Source organism: Neoarius graeffei, chromosome 19 (genome assembly GCF_027579695.1).
Source record: "Neoarius graeffei isolate fNeoGra1 chromosome 19, fNeoGra1.pri, whole genome shotgun sequence".
NCBI classification, from domain to species: Eukaryota; Metazoa; Chordata; class Actinopteri; order Siluriformes; family Ariidae; genus Neoarius; species Neoarius graeffei.
The window spans coordinates 47,557,430-47,581,910 of record NC_083587.1 but is presented as its reverse complement, the minus strand read 5'-3'; the positions used below and the strand labels follow the sequence as shown (position 1 = coordinate 47,581,910).

General features: G+C 41.5%; 1 protein-coding gene across 2 annotated transcripts in view; it reads right to left on the bottom strand.

Annotated features, from left to right (window-relative positions):
• Nucleotides 1–1,220: 1,220 nt before the first annotated feature.
• The window catches only part of si:dkey-12j5.1 (uncharacterized), a 192,627-nt gene continuing 169,366 nt past the window's right edge, over nt 1,221–24,481 (bottom strand). For both annotated transcript variants that reach the window (XM_060900199.1, XM_060900200.1), the window contains one exon: nt 1,221–2,122. In XM_060900199.1, the coding sequence (XP_060756182.1) occupies nt 1,931–2,122 (192 nt within the window). In that variant the 3' untranslated portion in view covers nt 1,221–1,930. The remainder of the gene's footprint in view (nt 2,123–24,481) is intronic.

Below are 24,481 nucleotides of genomic sequence, written 5' to 3'. Positions count from 1 at the left end.
ACTTATGCAATGTTTTAACAGAAGCTGACCCAATAAACTATGATATCTACACATTTACAACCACTGACACAAATATTTACGTTATATTTTTAACTAAACAAGACCTACTACTGCATTTATAATGTTGGAGCTATTCATTTTGAACAGTGGTAATTGTTAATTACTTAACTCCAGTCCATACCTTCACATCTCGCTATGCCAGTAATACTCAGGTGCTATTTCGAGTTCCTCATGGGCGTGGAATCCAGTTAAAAAAAACACCATGTCGTAGCAAGCACTCGCGCGGATAGGCAACCCAATCAGAAGGGACGCAAGGAGGAGAGGTATTTTACTGGTCATAGAACTATCACGTAACAGATGAATTCAAGAACACACACGCCCACGCACACATTCATTGCGCAGTGCGCAAGGGCACTTATTTCTGAAAATTACGTCCAAAAGCAGTGTTTTTGAGGGTGCTGAGCTAGGGGGTGCTGAGCTCGTTTTTGGGGGTGCTTGAGCGCCCCCAAAAATAGGCTAAACACGTCCCTGATACATGTGCCATCTGAATTGAATTAACCAGAGTGTCAGCGACGCAGTAGCTCACACGACGGTACCATGAGAAACCAGACTCATTTATAATTAGCCAAGTTGCTATTTGTGAGAACAATTAGATCTTCAAAACAAAACAATCAGAATCAAAATCCATTGAAAACTCAGGGAGGAGTAGCGATTTTCCCAAAAGTTTGTTAATTGGCCTAATTAGCAACTTGTTAAATGAGAAATCACGAAACCAGGGAATAAATAAATAATGTACACACTGATGAGATCTTCCAAACAAAACAATCAGAATCAAAATCCATTGAAAACTCAGGGAGGAGTAGCGATTTATGTGAATTGTGGATGGATGGACGGCCGGCCGGACGATGGACGCCATGTGATGGCAATAGCTCATGTGAGCTAATAAGACTCTGTCTTGTAAAGTGCTACTCTTTTCATTTTCAGTTTTAGGATCTTGCAGCAGCTTTTTTTTTCTGCCTCCACTCCAGCATGGCAGAAATGATTCATTTGGCAGCAAATTAGCACTTTCCTTGCTATTTGTTTAATGACAAATCAGGATAAAGATGCATCAAGTCTTTCATCCTCAGATAAAATATCATCTGAATGATATAACAGCATCTGGGGCTGTTGTCATTATTAGCATAATACACACTTCTGAAAAGAATAACATGAGGCTAGAATTTGATTTAAAATGCAATTTTTAATCCCTGATGGCATTTCTGAGTCATTACGTACAGCCCACAATGAAAATGTGAGTCATTATGATTCCGAAATGATTATTAAAGTCACCATGTGGTGAAAAATGCCAGAAGATGAATAGTACAGTACAAACATCTGATTGGTCTTGGCTGTACAGGCTCTTTACTGTAACACTACACAACGTTGTTGCTGTTGCTCTTGGGGTTTTGTGCCCTACTATATAAGGCACTTGTTGCATCAGATAAAGCAAAGTCAGTACAAAGCTTGCAAAAATGTGTGAGAGAAAGTGAACATGAAAAGAAATCCTTCAGGGAGCAGGGGATTATGTTATCGCATACTAAAAGTTTTAATTCCTAGTCATGTTTTTGTAAAGTAGCTGTCTAACTGAATTGTTCCATAAATCAATATACTTATTCATCAGCCTAAACTTCTCGACAGCTTTGACACGTTTGGATTACACCTTCATCATTCTCCTTTTTTCAAAAACTTGACGCGTGTCTGGACAAAAACATACCCATTCTTTCCACCGTTATTCTTCGCCGTCTGTTCTCAACTTTAAAGACAAAGTGACAAGTTGATTTTTGACAAAATTGTCTCCAAATCCACAATTTAAAAACAGTCACGACAGAGTACAAAGTAGAAAATGAACAGAAGAACATAGGCTTGAGACAAATTAAAGATTCACACTCATTCAGTGCTCCATGGCATCATCATCTTCCTGCTCATCCTCACTGCTCTGAATGAAGTCATCCCCAATGTCATCAATAGAGGGTCCGGCTTCATCCCCGTCATCATGGGCGACCAATTCTCCTCCGAGTTCTCCTAACAGCTGCTCAGTGTGCTCCAACATGGGTACATCCTCACAATGCAGCTTCATGTAGAGCTGGAAGACATACCAAGAGATGGTTAAAGAAACTAAGGACATACAGGTGACAAATTAAAGGAAAAATCAACATAACGTGTACTAGCAGGGCGGTGAACCATCACCAGAAACCAGAACAGATTTCTGTTATCGATTCTACAAGTCGCTGGAACTCTAGAGGAGGGATGAACACTGTTCTTCCAAAAGATATTCCCTCAATTGGTGTTTTGACATCTCATCTCATTATCTCTAGCCGCTTTATCCTTCTACAGGGTCGCAGGCAAGCTGGAGCCTATCCCAGCTGACTACGGGCGAAAGGCGGGGTACACCCTGGACAAGTCGCCAGGTCATCACAGGGCTGACACATAGACACAGACAAGCATTCACACTCACATTCACACCTACGGTCAATTTAGAGTCACCAGTTAACCTAACCTGCATGTCTTTGGACTGTGGGGGAAACCGGAGCACCCGGAGGAAACCCACGCGGACACGGGGAGAACATGCAAACTCCGCACAGAAAGGCCCTCGCCGGCCCCGGGGCTCGAACCCAGGACCTTCTTGCTGTGAGGCGACAGCGCTAACCACTACACCACCGTGCCGCCCGGTGTTTTGACATGTCACTCCAAAATTTCCCAGATCTGGTCATGGTCAAGGCCGAAGCATACAGTTTACATCATTTTCATCCTCGTCAAAGCATTTAGTGAGCTCTCACGCCCTGTGGATGTGGGCGGGGTTATCAAAGAAGAGACCACGCCTATCAGGATAGAAATGTTTCAGCTGGGGCTAAAGGTGAACAGGAAGAAGAACTTGGTATTGATTTGATATCAGTGCATATTGTCTCATTAATATGCAAATGATTAGTCAATGGGGGCAGCCATGGCCTAAAGGTTAGATAGAGAAGCAGCCTTGGGCCCAAAGGGTCGCTGGTTCAATTCCCTGGACCGGCAGGAAAATCCATGGCTGAAGCGCTCTTGAGCAAGGCGCCTAACCCCCAACTGCTCCCCAAGTGCTGTGTGTGTGTGCTCATTGTACGTGGATAAGAGCGTCTGTTTAATGCCTGTAATGTAATGCCAATGATGCAGCCGATATATCCGATTTTTCCTTCCCTATCTCTCCTCCGAACTCTCAGGAAGGTTCCACAAGTTAGTTCCTGCTTTCCCAGCACAAATAAATTTTGATCCACAACTACAAACTGTACGTAAATTGACTGATTTTCTCCAGTGCGTCCTCTCTTAATCACTCCAGAAGTGCGCGATTTTGAAAAACAGCAATTCCTACAGGCTGTAAACTATAACACCACAGACTACATCAATTTAGTTAGATTTACATAAAACATTGAAGTGAGTTTTATATACTGAAGTGATAAAAATATATACATTTCTTGACATAATTAAGAACTGCAAAATAATTAGGTGGTAGAGTAGGAAATTTCTCACTTAAAAGAAAAAAATGCATAAAGTTGTACAAAAAAATGAAAAAACTATTTGACTTAACACAAAAAAGAAGCAATAATCTGATGTACAGCAAAACTGGCTAAAAGAGTTATGACCAATTAGCCTGTAAGATCAAGCCCATGATTCATACACTTCGATGATGAATGGGAGTGTCACACTGTAGAGTAATAAAACGAGCATAAGCACACTCTTGGCTGATCAATCAGAGGAAACTGCAGACAGTGAGGCAACAGTTGCAGCATTGCTCATTACCGAGATTAAGCAATGGATAAGGCTTGGACTCTGCCAGAGTCGCAGGTCCTCTCTCATATATGTGCTTGCGCGCACACACACATACACACCTAACCTGGACAGTTGAACACTGGAAAAACATCACCTGGTCAGGAAGAGTGTGGCTTTCTACTGTTGTAAGGCAGATAAGCTACAACATGTTATGTGTTCTAAGATGCTTTTCTGCTCACCATGGTTCTAAAGAGTGATGTGTGTACTGTGGCCTTCCTCTGATCTCAAACCATTCTCCTCTGACCTCATTAACTCTCATTAACAAGGCATTTCCACAGATAGAACTACTGCTCACTGAAAGGAAAACTGAAGGCAAATTTTTTATGATCAAAATTCTATTTATCTCATTTTATTAAATACAGGAATGCGTTTTTGATCGCTATTTTGTCACTGCTATAACAAGTTATGAGTGACTGAGATATGCTCTGTAATATATCAGTCCATATGTCAAAGCAACGGCCATAAACGAGATTCGTTGAGACCTGTGCGAGACATCGTAGGACGGAAATAAAACGTACAGTGGAAATCAAAATGACAGACATCTGCCAACGTTGTCAAAAGACGCATGCGCCCTCTTTCGAATGCTGACATAATCAAGCCAGAAGTTTTGTTTGTTTTGATAACAATCAGGAAAGTTTGGAAAAAGTAGGCAGTAATCGTCATCTAGTTTTTGTGCAATATTTCGTTTGGAAAACAGTTTTCAAAATGGCGGAACTGACACCTGGCTGACACTTCACGTTTCGAAGTCTCGCACAAGTCTCCTGAAGATCGCGCGGATAAGCGACGCCTGCCGTGGACCAAACGAACTAAATTCAACATGGCTAAAAACCGAACAGGCCGATAAGTATAATATTTAATTGCGATTAGTTGCCAGTACGAGTCAAGATATAAGGTTACTAAAACCGAAAACGTAATTGAATAACACGTTAATTAAGAAATAAAGCAAGTTTAAAAATGACTTCAGTTCTCCTTGAAGGGTAGGGTTTTTTGTCAGCCACCGTCTTGACAACTTTTATGCACAACCACCTGGGGAACATTGTAGGCGAGTTTGATTGAAATCCAAGCAATCCTGTAGGAGGAGTAGTGATTTTTGTGCATTGTGGACGGACAACGACGACAGACAGACAGACGACACGTGATCACATGAGCTCATCCAACCTGGCCTATGGCCGGATGAGCAAAAAAACAAAAACAAACAAAAAAAAACCTACAAGAGCAAAAAAAAAAATATGTTCCTTTTGCTTACTGGTCAAGTTTCTTTTTATAGCGCTTTAAACAATAGACATTGTCACAAAGCAACTTTACAGAATTTTAATGACTTTAAACATGAGCTAATTTTATCCCTAATCTATCCCCAATGAGTAAGCCTGTGGCGGCGGTGGCAAGGAAAAACTCCCTCAGACGGCATGAGGAAGAAACCTCGAGAGGAACCAGACTCAAAAGGGAACCCATCCTCATTTGGGTGATAACAGACAATGTGATTATAACATTTTTAACAGTTTTAACATGAAGTCAGTTTCGTTGATGTTATAACTCTTCATTAATGGAAACTTGAGTGCAACACCGTTCATGACAACTGCATTCCTAAAGTTAGTAAGTCAGCTGTAGTCCTCAGAAATAGAAGCATTACTGTAAGTGTCCAGAGCATCTTACAAGTGCGACTTTCAACTGTCCATATGGGGTAGGGTTTTTTTTTCCATGACCATTCAGTGTAAACTCTACACACAGTTGTTTGTGAAAATCCCAGAAGGTTCTGAAATAGTCAAACCAGACCATCTGGTGCTAAGGTCATCATGATCAAAATCACTGATGTCACATTTTCCCCCCATTCTAATGTTTAATGTGGTGGCACGGTGGTGTTGTGGTTAGCAGAAGGTTGTAAAAAAAAAAAAAAAAGAAAAAAACAATACTGCATGCCCTTCTTCTGTTGTTCATACATTGTGTCTGAAAGTCGTATAAACCCTAAAATTCTGGTACTGTACACTGACTGATCATAACAGATAGGAAACTTTCTCCTTGAACAAAGCCTTGAGCAACCAAGAGGAATATGGACAATAAGAATACAGATAACCTTTGGTGATGTAGTGGTTAGCACTGTCACAGCAAGAAGGTTCTGGGTTCGAGCCCAGCGGCTCACGGGATCCTTTCTGTGTGGAGTTTGCATGTTTTCCCTGTGTCTGTGTGGGTTTCCTCTGGGTGCTCCGGTTTCCCCCCACAGTCCAAAGACATGCAGTTAGGTTAATATGGGGCGGCCTTGGGCTGAGGTTGGGCTGAAGTGCCCTTGAGCAAGGCACCAACCCCTAACTGCTTCCCGGGCACTATAGCATAGCTGTAGCCTAGTAAACTAGACCCAACCGCCTAGCGGCCAAAAATATTTTTTGCCTAGCGAATGGGTCTAGCCTCGCACCATATAAACAAAAACACCCCGGGCATCAAATCGTGCCCGCCAATCACAACGCAAGGTTTTTGTTTGGATTCTTTGGGCGGGCTTTTGCAGGAGTGACGACAAAGCTGCGCGACGCTGGAGAAAGCGCAGCAGGAAAGATGGCTACGGCTAGTGAACAGCGCGTGTTTGACTCCGCTTTGGAATCAGTTTTAGAAGAATTAAACTTGGAGTTTTCATTGAAACATGAGCAGGAAGAGGCTCTCCGCTCATTCCTTTTCAAGAAGGACGTTTTTGCTGTTTTGCCGACCGGCTATGGCAAAAGTCTGATCTACCAGCTGGCTCCGCTCGTAGCCAAAAGGATGGGGCTAGTTTGTGCAGTACGAAGAATTAATAAACAGCTTTGAAACATTACTTTTTGATTGTTTCTTATTTTCCCGTTATTTTAAATTTAAGGGAAATTATTTCACCAAACACCCACTAAATAAAAACTCTCAAAAACAGTTTAAGCAAACCCTTGAAAAACACTTGGAAAAAAATGTGTATGTGGTACAGACTCCAAACTTGTGGTCATTATCTCCAAACTTCTTAATATCTAGAACCTGTTTATTAATTAATACGCATTTTGAAAAATTATTTATTTCAAGGCCTCCCCCACTGCTTTCTGTCGCTCTGACTACATCACAGTCACTGTTGCGCTGATTGGTCAGAGCGTTGGCCTATACGCACAGAGACAGTTTGAAAGACAGCGGTTTGTTCCTCCTACCCGCTTCGGAAATGTCTACGGATCGAGGCCAGACTAAATATTCACATTTAGTCTGGCTTGCCAGGCTAGCATAGCTGCCCACCGCTCTGGGGGCATTGTGTATATGTGTGTGCATGCATGTGTTCACTGCTTCAGATGGGTTAAATGCAGAGGTTAAATTTCCCCGTGTGCTTAAGTCTGTGCTTCAGTGTACATGTGACAAATAATAATAAGCTTGGCTTATTATTATTATTAATGTGAAAAATAACTGTAGGTCTTGACCTGTACCCACCAAATTTCCATACAATCCTTTAACTTCTCTGGTATTACTATTGTTAGTGATCCTCAAAAAGGGTTCAACACAAACACACACAGAGGCTTGAGGCAAAAGGAATTTTCAGATATCGTAAAAGGTTCACACTGTGCATTTATATGTGTAATTATCCACACAAGACAGACAGCCCCCACATAAACACACTTAAGAACATTTCAAACAGAATGTGTTTATATGCGCTTTGGCTTGATTAAGAGGTTTGGCTGACTTCAAAAAGCTTTTATCACACCTCGCATTAAACTGAACACAGAGGTTAATAGAAAACAGAAAGCAACATTTAGTGACATTTAGTGTTAAATGAATAAGCAGAGAGAGAGAGAGAGAGAGAGAGAGAGAGGGAGAAAGAAAAAGTGACTCATCTAATCAAGCTCACTGAAAAAAAAAATGCATAGCAAATATTTATGTAATGTCATCAGCCTGTTACAAACTGTTGCAAATTAATGCAACGTGTCTAATTTAAAGCTGCTGTTCATTCTTCAGCTAATTTTATTGGTCTGCAGTCACAAACTAGCTACGATATTATAACTCTAATGAGTGTGTGTGTGGCAGAACGGATACTGAATGAGAAAATGGCTCCTGCAAATATGCTGTCAGTTTAAAAATTTAGCTTTAGACTGCACACCGAGAACAGCTTTACTGGTTGCATGTCTGTCCCACAAGGATAGAAATTTCTATCCGTTTTGAAATTGTGGGCACATTTGGTTGGTCCCCATGAGGAAAACTGCTTTTCTACCAAAAATACAAAGCAAAACAAAACGAGAAAAAAAAAATGGCCTCAATGAGGCTGTAGCTCATACCGGCCACTGTTGTTGTGTGTGAGTTTGAAATCCGATCACTCCTATTGACCCATCCCACGTGACGTCACGACAAATACGGCTGCCATTTTGGACATGAACTACCAGTAGTCTACCACAGCCAACAACAAGGAACGACGGCGAAGCATCGAAAGGAATATAGACATCAAAGAAAGTTTTTACTTTCAGCAAGACTTCCATCATGCCATTATATTGTTGTGCACCTGGATGTAGTAACCATCAACACAAGGCAAGATTTATCATTTTATCGGATCCCGACAGACGCTGACCGACGGAGAAGATGGATGGTCTCTAAAATATTGGCAAAATGATGTTTATTGACATAGCAATCGTGTGTAACGGGAAGCATTTGCATATCCGAAGTGTTGTGTTTACATCAAAGATAAAATAAACCGATATGACAACGACTGCTGCTGCCAGGTTGGGGACACAAACTAGTAGAAAGGAAGTGTGCCAACAGTGCCAACACACTTCCTTTGTGGTCGATTCTGCTTTAAGGTAAGATGCATTTAATTATTCGTCTGCTGTGGGTTTGGAATCGGTAGCCTGACCGATTCGTTCATGTTTGTGGTGCCATTTGTTTGTTGACGCGTGTTGAAATGGAAGATTGGTTGTTGACATGATTTCCAGTGATGCTTTGGTGCTGCTGTGGATCAGATGTGTTGAGTAGCCTGACTGTTTTTTTTTTTTCTTGCGTGTGGTATCATTGTTGACGCGAGGTTGTTTTTTGAACATGCCAATGCGGACACGATTTCCCCTGATGAGTTATGACTTCAGACGCGATGCGTGTGTGGAGGTGTGGAGTCCGCGTGATATGTGCGTAAAATAGGCTTCTCATGTGTTTGGAGATCCGCGCTCTGAGGCAAGCGCAAGCACCCCCCCCCCCCCCCCCCCAAGGGAAAAAAGGGACCCCCCGAAAATATCGGCACAGTTCGAACACTGGGTTGGAGAAAGCAATGGCAAATAGTGAGTGCACAAACCATAGAAGGTAAACTGTACACAGCGCCAGGGCAGTGTGATGGTATGTCTACTTTTAGATTGTGTTAGCTTATCAATGAACACACTAGTCACTCGACGAGTTTCACGTCTTTACGATGGATACTTAAATGTGTGTTAGGTATTATTGTTGCAGTCTAAGCAGTCATTGTAGCAGCTAGATGAGCGAGAACCGAAAGGGTCTGTGCCATAAACCGTTATTTCTTCATGTCCAAAATGGCGGTCGCGTTTGCGAAGGTCACGTGAGTGGGAAGGGTCAATAGGAGGAGTAGCAATTTTTTGTGAAATTGCGTGTGACCCCTGTGTAGCCGCATCCATGGTACGTGGTGCCACCTGGTGAACAACTCTTGTTGGATGTCTTTAGAGTCTTCTGTGTGAGTTTCAGTGAAAACATCCTAGCAGTTTACAAACAGTAGTATTTGGTGTGACGAGTCACCCAAAAATTTCAAACGCCCATAAAATGTTAAATATGACAGGTGATGGCACCCTCTTGATAACTTTTATACAAACCAACCTAGGAGAAACATTCCATATGAGTTTGATAAAAATCTGATCACTCCTGTATGAGGTGTAGCGATTTTGGGGAAATTGCATGTGACCCCTCTGTAGCCTCATCCATGGTATATGTCTTTAGAGTCTTCTAGATGAGTTTCAGTAAAAACATCCCAGCAGTTTTACGAAGAATAGCGTTTAATGTGACGAGTCACCCAAAAAATTTCAGACGCCCATAAAATTGTAAATGACAGGTGGCGCCACCGTCTTGACAACTTTTATGCACAACCACCTGGGGAACATTGTAGGCGAGTTTGATTGAAATCCGATCAATCCTGTAGGAGGAGTAGTGATTTTTGTGCATTGTGGACGGACAACGACGACAGACGGACAGACGACACATGATCACATGAGCTCATCCAACCTGGCCTATGGCCGGATGAGCAAAAAAACAAAAACAAACAAAAAAAAACCTACAAGAGCAAAAAAAAAAAAAAAATTTTCCTTTTGCTTACTGGTCAAGTTTCTTTTTATAGCGCTTTAAACAACAGACATTGTCACAAAGCAACTTTACAGAATTTTAATGACTTTAAACATGAGCTAATTTTATCCCTAATCTATCCCCAATGAGCAAGCCTGTGGCGACGGTGGCAAGGAAAAACTCCCTCAGACGATATGAAGAATAAATCTCGAGAGGAACCAGACTCAAAAGGGAACCCATCCTCATTTGGGTGATAACAGACAATGTGATTATAACATTTTTAACAGTTTTAACATGAAGTCAGTTTCGTTGATGTTATAACTCTTCATTAATGGAAACTTGAGTGCAACACCGTTCATGACAACTGCATTCCTAAAGTTAGTAAGTCAGCTGTAGTCCTCAGAAATAGAAGCATTACTGTAAGTGTCCAGAGCATCTTACAAGTGCGACTTTCAACTGTCCATATGGGGCCATCCTCTACAGGAGCGATGTGATGAGACTTCAGCCAGATGTAGGGCATCAGGATGGATCAGGCAGGTCCAAGGAGCAGAAGAGGTCAGCATCTACTGGTGTTATCATTAGATTTAGGTATAAGTATCAGGTTACTTAGCTGCATTAATAGTTGTGTCAGTTGATGGTCCTCACAAGGATCGTAAAACAAATGAAACAGAAACCATCTGCATTCCAATTCAGCTTGGATCTCCAGTGCAGACAAAAATCTTCACCTACAATGCAGGTATGCGTGAACTTGTGTTTAGAGCGCACGTTCAAATCTGTAGTTAATGCTTTAATTCAGACGCACTTTGTTTCGTGGTGATACCGTACTGTGTCCAACTGAGTAATGGGTGCTGTTATTCTTCGGCTTTAAGCACCCTAATTCTCTCTGACAGGAGAAGGTTGGGGAAAGGGCTGACCTTGGTTTCAAAATTAATAGGCTGAATACAATAAAAGCAGTTCCTAAAAATCCTATAATCCTCACGGCCAAACTCTTATCTCTGTCAGTCTTGGCCTCTTTTGATATCAATATAATTTTTCTGTTTGATATTCAATACTTTTCTAAATGCGGGTCGACAAATTTAGCAAATAAGTGAGAGAGAGAGAGAGAGAGAGAGAGAGAGAGAGAGAGAGCCTGGTACTTATGAGTATGACGGTGTCATGATTATGGAGAAAATGATGCTTTGTTTATCCATAACTTTGCTATCAAAGTGTACACTCTTGGATATATCCATATAGATGGCTAGTAACGTACATTTGTTTCGTTAATGTTTTATACTTCTTTTGTATCTGGGATGATTTACATAAAGACATTACAGACTGTGTGAGACAGCAAGTGCTTTGACGATAGAAATGGGATAATTTTCAAAAAACAGGACATTAAATGACATACTGCAACAGCAGGGCAAATACTGTTATTGGTAATGTGCCAGAGGAGTGAAAAGAAAATCATTATCCTTGACTTGCAAGCGACGTCAAAGCAAAATAGGAACCCGGATGTCGGCCATGTTGGTGGAGATACAAATGCGAGGTCAAGTGACATTCCATACAAAACACAGTCACGCATGCGCAACTCTCTTTGTTTTTCCACTGCTTTAAGCGTTCTTTTAGCTATGTCATATCTTTGTGCTGTATATGGTTGTGGTCACAGCAGTACACGTGACCGTGGCACGTTCTGATTTTTTAGAATTCTGTCCGTGATTCGGAAAGAGGGCGAGGAAACTCTGAGGCTTAGTACGGAGAGGAGACGAGCACGGCTGAACAACATCGGCAGGGCTGATCTAACAAAGGCTAAAAGCAAAACAGCTCGTGTTTGCAGTAATCATTTTATCTCAGGTGAGATTCAAAAGCTTTCTCGATAATATCATAGAAGAATTTTATTTCATGTTGCTAGAATTTTGTTATACAATGAGCGTCTTCTTGTCGTACTTCACTCGGTCATTGTTATAATTTTAACACGTGTATTACCATTTCCCTTCTCAGAGCACTAGCAAAATTATACGATAGAAACAATCCAGACTGGGCACCCACTCAGAACATGGGCTATGTTTTGTCCAAGATCGGACTTGATTCTTCGGCAGCCAAACCAGACAGAACGCAATATCTGGGTACTCGATGGTCAGTAGAAGCGTCTTATCTTCAGAAAAGTCTGACTTTTTGAAATTGATAACATTACCCGGATAGCTTTCTTTCGTTTCAGAAATATTGCTAAGATAAGAAATTTAATGTCACTACATGATGCAGAAAAACTAGTTCATGCTTTCGTTACCTCCAGGTTGGATTATTGTAATCCCTTACTGTCTGGATGTTCCAATAAGTGCATAAACAAGCTCCAGTTAGTTCAAAATGCAGCAGCAAGAGTCTTTACTAGAACTAGAAAATATGACCACATCACCCCTGTCTTATCCACACTGCACTGGCTCCCAATCAAATTTCATATTGATTATAAAATACTACTACTGACTTTCAAAGCACTGAATGGTCTCACACCACAGTACCTGAGCAAACTTCTGGTTCTTTATGACCCGCCACGCCTACTTGGATCAAAAGGTGCAGGCTATCTGCTGGTACCTCGTATAGTGAAAGCTACATCAGGGGGCAGAGCCTTTTCTTACAAAGTCCCACAGTTATGGAACAGCCTTCCAAGTAGTGTTCGGGAATCAGACACAGTCTCAGCGTTTAAGTCTAGGCTGAAAACATATCTGTTTAGTCAAGCCTTGTGTTAATGGTGTTTATGAGGTAAAGGTGTAGATCTGGAGGGTCCTCAGACATAGAGTGTTTTGGTAAACTGGGATGTATGGATGCTGTCAGTCCCCACTCGCTTGCTCACTCGAGTTTGTTGACGGTGTAGTGGCTGCTGCTTTATGTCCTGGGGCTCCCTCATGCCTGTGTTACCTTCTGGCTCTCCCCTTTTAGTTATGCTGTCATAGTTAGTTTTGCCGGAGTCCCTGCTTGTACTCAGCGCAATATGTATACTGTACCTACTTATTCAGGTGACATTGGGCATACCTAACAACCTGTGTTTTCTCTCTCTTCCCCCAGTCTGTCCCTCTGACACCCCTTTTCCACCAAATCAGTTCCAGGGCTGGTTCGGGGCCAGTGCTGGTGCTGGTTCACAACTCTTTCAACTTGCGAGCCAGCTGAGAACCAGTTTGCTTTTCCATAGCTCGGGGTGCTAAGTGGAGCCACGTCATTACGTCGCTGTATACGTCAGTTACGTCGCTGCGTTTGCATAAACCTTGGCACGAACATCGAAGCAACAACAACACGGAGAAGAAGCAGCAGCAACAACAACAACAATAATAATGGATGACTTCACGTTTGTACAGCTGCTGCTTCTCGTCGCTTAAAAATGACGACCTTTCACAGTCTTGCTATTGTTGTTGGTCTTAACAACTCCGCCCCCCCCGCTGACGTAAGCGGTTCTTTCCTCTAGCCCAGCAAAGAGCTGGTGCTAGCCTGGAACCAGTTTTTCTGGCCCCAGAGCCAGTTCTTTGTCAGTGGAAACAGAAAACCTGGTTCCAAATTAAGCACTGGCCCCGATCCAGTCCTGGAACTGCTTTGGTGGAAAAGGGGCATGAGTTACATATCAATCCTGGGATTAAGGTGCTGACCTCTTCTGCTCTTCGGACCTGCCTGATCCATCCTGATGCCCTATGTCTGGTTGGAGTCTTGTGAGGGACCGATCAGTAAGGCTTAAGGACACCAGGGATTTAGTTCAAAAAATAGGGTTTTTATTACCCTATCTTTTGTCTATTAAATAATCTCAATAATGAAAACAGGGCGGCACGGTGGTGTAGTGGTTAGTGCCGTCGCCTCACAGCAAGAAGGTCCTGGGTTCGAGCCCCGGGGCCGGCGAGGGCCTTTCTGTGCGGAGTTTGCATGTTCTCCCCGTGTCTGCGTGGGTTTCCTCTGGGTGCTCCGGTTTCCCCCACAGTCCAAAGACATGCAGGTTAGGTTAACTGGTGACTCTAAATTGAGCGTAGGTGTGAATGTGAGTGTGAATGGTTGTCTGTGTCTATGTGTCAGCCCTGTGATGACCTGGCGACTTGTCCAGGGTGTACCCCGCCTTTCGCCCGTAGTCAGCTGGGATAGGCTCCAGCTTGCCTGCGACCCTGTAGAACAGGATAAAGCGGCTACAGATAATGAGATGAGAATAATGAAAACAATCTAGCAATGCCATTTACTTTGGGAATTAAAATAAGGGTTTTATTTTAATGTTTAAGGGTTTAATTTAATGTTTTAATGTTTAATTTTATTTTAATGTGCTGTTTTAAAAACCTTGTTTAGTGGAAACAGCATGCCACACTGTATACTGGATGTAACGTGACACTGTCATAAACACAGTTGGAGCATAATGTTATCAGCTACACTATGTCCTACATAATGTCTATTCCCTTACAATTTTTAACTTCATAATATCTGATCATGCCTTTATGTATGAAATAAACAGATTTTTGCCGTGTCCTTTTTCTGTTCCTCTCGCTCTCTTTTCTCTCTGCTTGGATCAATCAGATTATGATCAATGACTTGTCCCTGACTTGTCTCCTTCATAAATCACAATCTCTAAGCTTTTATCTCTGACTCTCAGCACCTTCCTTTATCTCATGCTTTCTCTCCTCTTCTGATGGACTACTTGGCAGGAAATGCTTGATCCAAAACTGACCTTAATGTCCACATGGCAGGTACGAATGCGCACACATACACTATCTCTCCCTCGAAGCTACACTGATAACATGGATTAATCCTCTTTTCCTGTTCTTTCTTTCTTTCACAAATGTGTGCGCGCGCCCACTTTAACCTCCCACAGAGAGTACGTCCTAGTGAGAAACTGAAAATTCTATTACTGTGTAACTCGTATTCAGGAAACACTGGACTGAAGATTGAGATTATTATTATTATTATTGTACTGTCATGATCATTTTTGTTTTGAAAAATTAACACGGATTAATTAGTGCATAATTAAAGGAGAACTGAAGGCAAATTTTTTTATTATCAAAATTCTATTTATCTCATTTTATTAAACATAGAAATGCATTTTTGATAGCTATTTTGTCACTGCTATAGTAAGTTATGAGTGTTTCAAATATGCTATGTCAGGGCTTTTCAAAGTGTGGGGCGTGCCTCCCCTAGGGGGCGCCAGAGTTCTTCAGGGGGGGCGCAACATGAGGAAAAATAAACCAGAATAAGTTACTATTACGGACATTTAGCGAACTTCAGCTAGCCTTTGCCAGAGACAAAATGGATCGATTTTTAGTACCTAAAGCTACAGTGAGTGAAGAGACAGAGTCTGGGCCAAGCAACAAAAGAAGGAAGTATGACCACGATTATTTAAAGTTTGGATTTTCATGGACTGGATCTGAAGATGCTCCACTGCCACAGTGTGTTGTCTGCCAAGAGGTGCTAGCTAACGATGCTATGAGATGTTTAAAATGTGTAAAACATGATGTTTTTTTAAAAAAAAAAAGCACAGATGTTTAAAATGTGTAAAAAAAAAGATGTTTTAATAAAGCTCATACGTTTTAAATGTGTAAAAAAGATGTTTTCAAAAAGCACAGATGTTTAAAATGTGTAAAAGAAAAAAATAAAAATGTGTACAACCATTTTTTAAAATATGAATGGAACATTAAGTATAGCAACAACAAAAACTGTAAGGGGGGCGCTGTTGTTTATTTGCTCTCTGAAGGAGAGGCTGACTCTCCCACACTTTGAAAACTCCCGTGCTATGTAATATATCAGTCCATATGTCAAAGCAATGGCCGTAAATAAGATTCGTCGAAGCCTATGCGAGACATCGTAGGACGGAAGTAAAACGTACAGCGGAAATCAAAGTGACCAACCCTGTGTCCAAAATCGCTCACTCGTTCACTACTCCCTATACAGGGAATTACTATATAGAGGACTATATAGTGAGCTTATTGGTAAAATGAAAAAACGCTTTCGGACACTACTTTGTCACGCTGGTATTTACGTCATTACTGTCGCACAATTAAAATGTGCCAGATCAGTCGGCTGGTGGGTTTTCAAAATAATAAATACATGCATGTATTTTTGTGATAAAGCCATATTATCAAAAGTCCTTCCCACGCCATGTAGCGGCACTGATCTCCATTTCCGTAGCCCTCGGCCTCTCGCCTATTACATAGCTAGGATTACAGTGGGGGATTAGTCCTCTGGTAACCGCAAGAGTTTGACTCCCCACCCACATCTGTATTGCAGCGTCCCTTGCCAGATGGCAGTAGGTACCATTTTTATGATGGTCTTTGGTATGACCCGACCGCGAGTAGAACTCGTGATCTCCAGATCGAGAGGCAGACACGCTAACCACTAGGCCAACTCGCGGTAAATCCATATTATACTGAGCATATTTTCCATATTAATAAACACAGAGTACCTGCATCTTTCAGTTCTTTCTAAATCAAGGCTGAATCTTCTTTGCCACTGCTTTTATTAAATCAAATTTGAGACTTTTAATTTGATATTTCAGCGCGACCACAGTGCATGATGGGATATATTGCTTTGGTTAGTGACCATCCAATGATGGTCTAATGATGATACACTATTTTTCGTGATGCATTGTGGGATACTTTGAGTGCACTATATAGGGTGTAAATAATCCTCACTAAGGTTTCAGACAGCACTACAAAATGGCGTCCTCACTACATAGTGCCCTATATAGTGAGTAGGGAGCAATTTTGGACACGGCAACATCTGCCAACGTTGTCAAAAGACGCGCGCGCCCTCTTTCAAATGCTGATGTAATCAAGCCGGAAGTTTTGTTTGTTTTGATAGCAAATCAGGAAAGATTGAAAAAAGTAGGCAGTAATCGTCATTTAAACTCGTTTTTGTGCAATATTTCGTTTGGAGAACAGTTTTCAAAATGGCGGCACTGACACCTGGCTGACACTTCACGTTTCGAAGTTTCGCGCAAGTCTCGTGAAGATCGTGCGGATAAGCGACGCCTGCCATGGACCAAACGAGCTAAATTCAACATGGCTAAAAACCGAACAGGCCGATAAGTATAATATTTAACTGCAATTAGTTGCCAATACAAGTCACAATATAAGGTTACTAAAACCGAAAACGTAATTGAATAACACGTTAATTAAGAAATAAAGCAAGTTTAAAAATGACTTCAGTTCTCCTTTAATAAAATAAAGGATTATAAGGAAAAGTCTGCTTCAACCATCATTTCTATTAAATTTAACTGAGCCTAGATGAACTTGACATGCGTTCAGCCTTTTCACCAAATGAAAGTAATAATAATTAACAATCACAGTCACGTTGCTGTACATGGGTATTAGTGCCCATCTCACTAAAGTATGTGTTCACAATCTTTATGAGAATGCTTTCAGTCAGTGAAGAAAAGCAGAGGAAATGCTTCAAGTCAGTGATGGAAGGCTAAAATGGAACGAACAGCGTGTGTCCATATAGCATGTCTTTCTGGCAGAAAATCACTGGGGAACATTTCATCAAAAAAGCCCTCCCACACTGTGCGTCAGTTTTGCTTCTATGATAACGATACCTTTAGAACACATCACCATTCTAACAACCATATGATAGGTTGCCTGAAAAGGAGTGACAGTGTGATTAGTTGCCTGATCATGCCAGCATCTCTCATCTCATCTCATTATCTCTAGCCGCTTTATCCTTCTACAGGGTCGCAGGCAAGCTGGAGCCTATCCCAGCTGACTACGGGCGAAAGGCGGGGTACACCCTGGACAAGTTGCCAGGTCATCACAGGGCTGACACATAGACACAGACAACCATTCACACTCACATTCACACCTACGGTCAATTTAGAGTCACCAGTTAACCTAACCTGCATGTCTTTGGACTGTGGGGGAAACTGGAGCACCCGGAGGAAACCCACGCGGACAAGGGGAGAACATGCAAACTCCACACAGAAAGGCCCTCACCGGCCCCGGGGCTCGAACCCGGACCTTCTTGCTGTGAGGCGACAGCGCTAACCACTACACCACCGTGCCGCCCCTCATGCCAGCATCTTTCTGAAAATTTTATAGATTTTCAAATCAAAGTGCTTGGTCCGGCCACACAAAAACAGCGGAGAGCTCTGAAAAAAAAAGATGCTGGGTGCAGTGCTTTTCCTCTTGGCTGCTGCATACGCTCTCTCCTCATTGGAAACAGTTGAAAAAAGATGCTGGTGCTCAGGGGGGGGAAGCTATACGGACACCTACCTTAAAACCTCTGATGAGCAGAAACTACGTGGGCAGAAACGCCTTGTTGATAAGAAAGGTCAGGACAGAATGGCCTGACTGATTCAAGCTGACAGAAAGGCTATACGGTAAATCAAATAATCAATCTTTACAGCTGTAAAAACACCTGGAAATGTACAACACATCAGGTTCCACTCCTGTGAGCCAAGAACAGGAATCTAAGGCTACAGTCAGCACAGGCTCACCAAAACAGGACAGCGGAAGGTTGTTTAAAAAAAAAAAAACACCACAACACTGCATGGCCTTCTTCTATTGTTCATTCACTGTATCTGAAAGTACAGGGTGTTTCAAAAAATGTGATATTTCACAATCTAATAACTTTGCCAATTCTCGTTCAACTGACCTCAAATTTTAACAGCACATGTGGAAACAGGTCAAAATTTTATGTTTAATGTGTTTTTTTTTTGGGGGGGGGGGGGTAGTGGTTAGCGCTGTCGCCTCACAGCAAGAAGGTCCGGGTTCGAGCCCCGTGGCCGGTGAGGGCCTTTCTGCGTGGAGCTTGCATGTTCTCCCCGTGTCCGCGTGGGTTTCCTCCGGGTGCTCCGGTTTCCCCCACAGTCCAAAGACATGCAGGTTAGGTTAACTGGTGACTCTAAATTGACCGTAGGTGTGAATGTGAGTGTGAATGGTTGTCTGTGTCTATGTGTCAGCCCTGTGATGACCTGGCGACTTGTCCAGGGTGTACCCCGCCTTTCGCCCGTAGTCAGCTGGGATAGGCTCCAGCTTGCCTGCGACCCTGTAGAACAGGATAAAGCGGCTAGAGATAATGAGATGAGATGTTTTTTTTGTTTGTTTTTATCTTTTTAGGTATAGAAATGACAGAATTCTCTAAAAATGCACCAACTGCAATGCAGATTTGGACACGGCACAAAAAGTTCAAAGAGGAAGGCTGTGGGTAAAAGGATCTGGACGACCACCAGCATCGGAAGAGACGGTCAAGAGAGCGAGAGCGTGAATATTGAAAATGTGTGAAATCGTTCATGGAATCCACATACCTTTGTATTTCTCATTCAAATTTTGAGAAAAAAATCTTATATTGCTCAACATTCAGCCTGTTCAGTTTCATGTGCCTAGACTATGTACCGTAGTTTCTGGGATATTTACATCTCAATATCAAATTTTTTGAAAACACCCTGTATTATAAAGCCCCACCCCTAAAATTCTGGTACTGTGCACTGACTGATCATAACAGATAGGGAAATACGGACAATAAGAATATAGATAACTTAAAAAATACAGACATGGGTGTTTTACTGTGAAATACACCACTTGTATTTTTTATATGAAGTGCATCCGGGACACTGAGTAACATATTTTGCAATATCTTCACTCGTGAGGAAATCAATCGATTAATTGTTTTGATAAATTTGGGTATTTTTTGTTTGTGAATGTGTCTATATAATTAAAAGAAAATCACACATTGGCTTGAAGATATGAAGTTTATCTTCTCGTGTTGAAAAAAACTCGCGTTTTTCATATGAAATACATCGCGGATCTGAGTGACATTTTGAAATAATATTGGCTGGCTTTTTTTTCGTGGTATATCAGATATATTCCATTCAGCTAGCATGATAGTGAACAAGTCAAAGACGAGTTCAATATCATGCTAGCTGAATGGAATATATTTGATATACCGTTAAAAAAGCCAGCCAATATTATTATTATTATTATACATACACATTCATTTTGGGTGTTCAACACATCTTTCTCTTACAAAATTCTCTCAAAATCTTCCGTATTTAATGAAACAAACCTGGCGGCCATGTTCGTTTACAAATTGTCACAGTCGCTTGCTAGCGCGGAAGTTTTACATTTCCAATGTATGACGTCATGTCTTGACAACCATGTAATATCAAACCATATTCAATGCTCATTCTCCATTGGGTAGAGTGACGCAATACACGCAAGATAAGCGATATGCTAACAATATTGCATGCTATCAAACCAAATGAATGAAACATGCTAGAAGGGAACAGAACACATGTTTTGATTCCATTGAAAAAGTGTCCTGTATGAATAATAATTCCTGATATTTCACGCCGATGACGTCACTCCCAGTGTTTTCCCGCTGACTAGACACATGTTGTCAAAGTGGCGAATTGGTTCAAAATTAAAATTCTTTTGATTAACTTGTGTATTTTTTTGTGGATGTGTCCATATAATATAAAGAAAATTACACGGTGGCACGAAGATATGAAGTTTATCTTCTCGTGTTGAAAATATTTTCACTCATTCGCTTACTCATGAAATATGTTCACCACTCGAAGAGAAACTTCATATCTTCATGCAGTCACATACTAGCCTCTCTCTCAATTTTATTATATATAAGGATATGCTTTTATGCAGATTTCTAACACTAAATTTTGTCCCTAAACACACATCACAGACCACCGACCTTGATGCGTGTGTGTTTGTACAAAGTTCATAAGAGTAGATTCCAATGAACAAACAGCCTGTGTGCTCATTTTCAGCATGCTTACTTACGGCACATTTCACAACAGTTACGTCTACAAGTTTCTCTGTTTGCCCGGAAAGCATACAAGACATGGAGAAGGAGAAAAAGAGACTTCAAAGTCAGTGTTGAGCAGGAGGCAGAAAATCAATGGCAAGTAGCAACTGAAGTTGAATTTGAACTGCGCCCAGAGCCACAGACTGTGACAGAGAAAAGTAGAGAAAGAAAAGTGTTGAAACGGAAAGAGAAGGTATAAAGGCAAGGTGAGACACAGAATCTGTAGAGGTGAAAAGAGAGAAAAGAACAGAGAGAGAATAACCTAGAGATGACAGTACCCAGTGTTATACAGACTAAATATAAAACAAATACACATTATTGCATATCTGCCATCAAAAGGTCAAACATGCACGCATTAGCACATCCACATTACCTCATACATACAGAATAAAGAATAAAGTCACATTATTAAACACAGCTATGTTGTTTTACAACCCCGATTCCAAAAAAGTTGGGACAAAGTACAAATTGTAAATAAAAACGGAATGCAATACTTTACAAATCTCAAAAACTGATATTGTATTCATAATAGAACATAGACAACATATCAAATGTCGAAAGTGAGACAAAAAAGACCTAAGACAGTTGAGCAACTAGAATCCTACATTAGACAAGAATGGGTTAACATTCCTATCCCTAAACTTGAGCAACTTGTCTCCTCAGTCCCCAGACGTTTACAGACTGTTGTAAAGAGAAAAGGGGATGTCTCACAGTGGTAAACATGGCCTTGTACCAACTTTTTTGAGATGTGTTGTTGTCATGAAATTTAAAATCACCTAATTTTTCTCTTTAAATGATACATTTTCTCAGTTTAAACATTTGATATGTCATCCATGTTCTATTCTGAATAAAATATGGAATTTTGAAAATTCTACATCATTGCATTCCGTTTTTATTTACAATTTGTACTTTGTCCCAACTTTTTTGGAATCGGGGTTGTACCAGGTGATTAATTATTGGCATGGATGTGAAAAATATAAGTAATTGTGACACATCTGCGAGAAAATGTTCCTGACAAACATCTCATCTCATCTCATTATCTGTAGCCGCTTTATCCTGTTCTACAGGGTCGCAGGCAAGCTGGAGCCTATCCCAGCTGACTACGGGCGAAAGGCGGGGTACACCCTGGACAAGTCGCCAGGTCATCACAGGGCTGACACATAGACACAGACAACCATTCACACTCACATTCACACCTACGGTCAATTTAGAGTCACCAGTTAACCTAACCTGCATGTCTTTGGACTGTGGGGGAAACCGGAGCACCCGGAGGAAACCCATGCGGACACGGGGAGAACATGCAAACTCCACACAGAAAGGCCCTCGCCGGCCACGGGGCTCGAACCCAGGACCTTCTTGCTGTGAGGTGACAGCGCTAACCACTACACCACCGTGCCGCCCCTGACAAACATATTCTATGAATACTGCTAAATACTGCCAACGTATGATTATGATTATAGTCAATTCATAAGAAAAGAAAACTGCCATAATTGTGCTCACTGCCATTAACACAACATTGTTAAATTCATATATATTATGTAAATACACAGACATTCTGCAAAAGCCTTCAAATTAATGAAGAATCCATAAAAAGCAATAAAATTATACATACGAACACAATCAACATACCTTATACACTACCAGTCAAAAGAACTATTATTCAGGCTACAAATTTCTCAATCTACTTCAACAATAAGACAATAAACACATGAGAAAAAGCAAGAAAAAAAAAAAACAGAGGCAACTTAAGTGCTGTGACAACAGCAGGCTGGTGGCCCCTGTGCACAAGTTCACAAGCGCTCGTTGGCACTCTGCCTCAGGGGTGCTGAAGAAACAGCGCCCCACTTTCCCCCCAGTGGCGGTGCTGATGAGAGAGTGCCACCACAGCACCACTGTTTACAAACATTGCGCACATGGCCAAGGGACAGGTGAACAGACAGACAGACAGCCCGAACAGAGAGCGAGTCCATCACAGAGAGGAGCTCACGCTGGCACAAAAGCAAGTGCTCAGGGAACTGGAGGACCAGTTTGGGGATGTGTTCTCAGTGGAACCTGGGTGAACACACACTCCAGCATGAAATGAAGACACATCTGGGAGTTGTGATTCACCAAAGATCCTACCAGGTCCCCGTGGACCACCAACAGGCTATAGAGGCAGAAGTAGCCCACATGCTACAGACTGAAGTTATCGAGGACTCCACCAGCCTTTGGTCCATCCCCATCATCACAGTCCCCAAGCCCGATGGGAGTCTGCGGCTGTGTAACGACTTTAAGAAGCTGAACTAGGTCTCAGAGATCAACAGATACCCCATGCCTCGATTGGATGACTTCAGTGAGTACCTGGGAAGAGACTGTTTCATCTCAACCCTTGATCTTACCAAAGGCTACTGGCAAGTGGCCCTCATCCCCAGCTCCAGGCCAAAAACAGCCTTCAGCACCGCCACTGGCAATCCCCGGTTCTCCATGGAGTGCCAGCAACCTCCCCATGTCCGATGGACATCCTCCTGTGGCCTCATTGGCTCTATGCTGCCACACACACCTGGCAAGAACACCTACATCAGATCAGAGGGGTACTGCTTGAACTCCAACAAGCCAGACTGACATCCAACCCCTGCAAACGCCACCAGGAACTCACAGAAGCATAGTACCTGGGCTGTCGCATCAGGCAGCATCTTTTAAAGCCCCAAGGCAAAAAGATCAAGGCTGTTAAGAACTACCTTTGACCCTCCACAAAAAGCCAGGTATGTGCCTTCTTGGGCTTGGCAGGATACTATGGAAGGTCTGTGCCTAACTATACTCTGCAGCCTCCCACCTCTCAGATTTAACCAGAAAAGGCAAGCCGGACAAAGTCCAATGGCTCACAGAAGCCAAATGAACCTTTTCAACATAAAAACAACCCTCATCAACACTCCGGTGCTTCAAAACCCAGACTATTGATTGATTGATTGATTGATTGATTGATTGATTGATTGATTCCAAACAGTAAAGAAGATATAAAAACAAACAAAAAAACAAAATATAAAAATAAAAAATGCAATCATCAAAACATCGTCATAAACAGAATAGCGTAGCCACAAGGCAGTAACATAATAATGTTCGGAAAGGATTAGGAAGAAGTAAATAACTTATCAAATCCTAACCCTCTATACCACCGCTAATCAAACGTCACTTTCCACCATAATAAACTATACATACAAAAGAAAGCAAAATAAAAAAAAAAAACCATACCAACATACCAAGACATACCAACATGGTATAATATCGCCTAAATCAAATCATATATATATATATATATATATATATATATATATATATATATATATATATATATATATATATATGTGTGTGTGTATATATATATATATATATATATATATATATATATATATATATATATTAGTGCTGTCAAGCGATTAAAATATTTAATCGCGATTAATGTCGTGACTGTCATAGTTAACTCGCGATTAATCGCAATTTAATCGCACATTTTTGTCACATGAAAAACCACTGTAATTCTCTTATCAGCATAAAAAAGTGAATGGGCTTGCTTTGTACCAATGTTTTTTTTTTTATTGCAGAGCATAACACGTCTTGTCACAGCCACTGACATCCATAACTTCCATATTAGATGAGAAAACCAAGGGATGAAAAATAA